This window comes from Dipteris shenzhenensis, chromosome 1, assembly GCF_047967505.1.
Source record: "Dipteris shenzhenensis isolate YYH24624 ecotype China chromosome 1, Dip_SZ_1.0, whole genome shotgun sequence".
NCBI lineage: Eukaryota > Viridiplantae > Streptophyta > Polypodiopsida > Gleicheniales > Dipteridaceae > Dipteris > Dipteris shenzhenensis.
In genome coordinates this window covers 1,795,290-1,798,376 of record NC_141596.1, presented here as the reverse complement: position 1 = coordinate 1,798,376, position 3,087 = coordinate 1,795,290, and the positions used below count along the sequence as shown (strand labels likewise).

The 3,087-nt window shown below is 46.0% G+C and overlaps 1 protein-coding gene across 2 annotated transcripts; it reads right to left on the bottom strand.

Moving 5' to 3' along the window:
* Positions 1–375: 375 nt before the first annotated feature.
* Positions 376–2,431, bottom strand: LOC147905235 (glucan endo-1,3-beta-glucosidase 11-like). 2 transcript variants are annotated; one of them, XM_087394904.1, is made up of 3 exons: positions 2,187–2,431; positions 1,918–1,968; positions 376–1,255 (listed from the first exon to the last, which is right to left on the bottom strand). In XM_087394904.1, exons 1-3 carry the CDS (start codon positions 2,235–2,237, stop codon positions 851–853), a joined length of 507 nt encoding a protein of 168 aa, XP_087251030.1. In that variant the 5' UTR covers positions 2,238–2,431; the 3' UTR covers positions 376–850. The 2 variants fall into 2 exon arrangements, with proteins under 2 accessions (XP_087251030.1, XP_087250953.1); XM_087394827.1 differs by having other exon boundaries at positions 391–1,968; positions 2,187–2,420.
* Positions 2,432–3,087: the final 656 nt, after the last annotated feature.

Genomic DNA, 3,087 nt, shown 5'->3' with positions numbered 1-3,087 from the left:
ATTGCTTACATAATTTGAACATGAGCACATAATTGACCCCACTAGTGATCGTGTATAACATACTCATTTTTCGTATCAATATGCCACAACATTGACTGAAGCTAAATGTAACAATGTAATAATGAGACCTCTATTTGAACATCATTAACAAGAAGGCATGTCTTAAAAAGAGAATGTCTAGAACATTTGGTGATCAAGTGGGTGGCACTATTACCACTTTGCTTTTATATAATGCCTTTTGAGAGACGTGCAAAGATGGAATCCCAACTCCTAAGAACATGTATGTGATGGCATGAGATATATGAAAAACAATTCAATTAGAAAAATGTATTAATGAGTATTCAATACTAAGCTCTAACTTTCTTTATCTATAAGAATGGAGCTTTTGGAAAAGAAGATATATGTATATGTTGATGTTCACGCAAATTTTATCATGGACCTTTGCTTTTAAAAATGGTTCCTAATTGAAATGTCAGATAAAGGTATCTCACGAGGGAGATGCCACAGCTGGGGTGACATTGAATCTAGACATTTTTTGGCAATGTGACTTTATATGAGAAAAACTCGTAGAACAAATAAATGGGTTCATTGCATTCTAAGAAAGAATTCAACGAAGAAAGCCGCCTACGTGAATAATAAGGGACAATTGTGAATGAGCTACAGACAAGTCCACACTGCAGCTGAATAGTTTCCAATTTGCTGATGAATCCATGGCTGTCTCTACCTCGCGCAAACATGACGTTGAGGCATCGATCCTTGTTTTCCTCATCGGCGAGGACAAATTGACTTCGACTGCGCTGCACAGAGCAGTTTCCTTCATGGATTAATTCGTTTTCCCGCATAGAGATCATCAGCAAATCAGGAAACATCCGAAGGAAAGAAGCAAAGCATTGCACCAGAACACCAATTCCGGAGCCTCTCGGCGCGCCGATTCAGAAACAGAGACGTAGACTGTCGAGGGCAGAGGATACTCCAAGCCCAGGCTGTATGCCTGGGTGCCATCAGGCTTGAAGAGCCCATAGTTGCGCTCCGAAGTTGGGCCCGGCTTTTCATCCTCGTTGAACAACGCGAAGATGTAAGCCTCCAGGGGCATGTCCGGACGCCGAGGCGTGCCTTTGTTGGTTGCGAGACGTTGCATCAGATTGCCATTGTAGGCCTGAGCGTTTTGCAGCGTAGCCCCAGGCTCGTCTGGGTCGCCAGCGGATGGCCATCCGGTCTCTGTCACAATCACCTCCACATTCGTGTAACCCAAGGCCTGCAGAGCAAAATACACTGCATCAACCTGCGCATCCAGCATGTTGTAATAGACGAGCCCCGTGTTTTGGTCGGTTGTTCCATTGTTAGATTGAAAGAGGGCATATGGCAAAGAGACGGTACTGGGGCTGGCTTTGTAGGCAAAGAAGGGATAAGCGTTGATCATGAATGGTGCGTTGGTTTGGGAGAGAAACGCCAACAGAGGCATAAGGTAAGAAGATGCGAGCGCAGAGACGAAGACCCCTTGTGATGGAGGAAATGAATTTGAGAGGATACCCAGCGAATGTGGCGTAGAAACAAGAACTTGACCGTCCAGGTTCAAACTTGCTAGAGCCGAGTGCAGGTTCTGCATTGCAGGAAGCAAGTTCGCCATGAGCTGCGTGTCGGTGCCAGTGAAGACCTCATTGCCAACAGCCAAGCCAACAATTTGTGTACTGGGCAGGTATATGGCTACGTTGTCTTGTATCCAATTGGTGGCATATTGGGAATTGGTGAGGCTGGCGATGTCTTCGTTGCCAATGCCTACAATAAACGAGATCCCTGAATTGCCAAAGGCCTGGAGTACCGAGGAGTTGGCGGAGAAGATCTTGGCTTTGGTGACTGGAATGGATTGGATGATCCTCACTACCTGAGAAGGTGATGGAAGGTTGTTGGCGACCATACCGTAATTAATCCCGACGGTGGCCGAACTGGCACCTGCGCAGGTAGAGAAGCCTGCAAGGAAGTGACGAGGGTTTTAACCACCATTGCAACCATCAACAGCTTCTCATTGTCAGACTAGCAGTGATTAATCAGAGAATCCTCGTGCCATGGACAACAAATTATTACAAAAGAAATCCTATGCTTTAGGTGCAATTGTGCCTGCCTTTCTTCATGGACCAAGCCCATGCCCAAGTCAAGGATTATGAGGATACAAGATGACAGTGATTTACCTGAGAGAATGCACAAGGCGATAAGGGAGGACATCCAGATCTCGCTCCCATGAACCATCATCTTGCAGGAGAAAAGCTCAACTCAAGGATTCACTTTCAATAAGTAGAACCATACAGGCTAGATGTGCTTACGGCTCTCATCCCTAACCTCATCCTCCTCCAGCCACCCTGGTCCGTGCAGAAGAAGTCCACGGGCCAGCTGGAGGAGGGCCGGAGCAAATTGACAACGATAACGCGCGATAATGAGGAGGAATAGGGAGAGACGAAACTAGGCGACGGCAGTGGCCATTGATATGTGGGTCGTTAAGAAGAGCTCACTCACGGCAGTGTAAAAGCGGGGTGTTGGGCTGCGAGCGTGATCGACTTGTGGATAACTCACTCCCAGCACTCTCTCTCACTCTCCCTGTTTCTTTCTGTGTATGATGCGTTACCCACCGCCTAGCTACCTAGCTGTCTATTGATTCCCCTTAGAAAAGACACTGGACGATAGACCTTCCTCATTCCAAGGCCCACTACCGCCGACTCCACTTTGAGCATTGTTATTCCCTCGGGTTTACTAGCTACTCAAGTCTCTCTTTTTCCGGATCTTTGGGATTTTTTTCCCCATATCTAAAATGGCCAACGCCCCTCCTTCAACCCCCATTAACAACTTATAATAAGTTAGGGTTAGGGATTGACACAATACTTAACAATAAATGATAATAGGTTAAGGTTAGGGACTAACATAGTACTTAGCACTAACCTCAAGTTCAAAGAAGTCATGTTGACCAAATGCAAAGGAAAAATGAAGGCATGCCCTTGCCACCTTGTTTATTTGACTTTTTCCTCGCCCCATAACTCACTCACACTCATTGCTTGAACCTCACCCACATTTCATGAGTGTCACTCCTTGAATGCTCTC

What these genes read in the sequence shown, in the direction of transcription:
- LOC147905235 (XM_087394827.1), bottom strand. Translation starts at nt 2,247, where the DNA reads ATGATGGTTCATGGGAGCGAGATCTGGATGTCCTCCCTTATCGCCTTG. An exon ending in CGCCTTGTGCATTCTCTCAG is followed by an intron (nt 1,969 to 2,186) that starts GTAAATCACTGT and finishes ACTTCCTTGCAG; the next exon opens with GCTTCTCTACCTGCGCAGGT.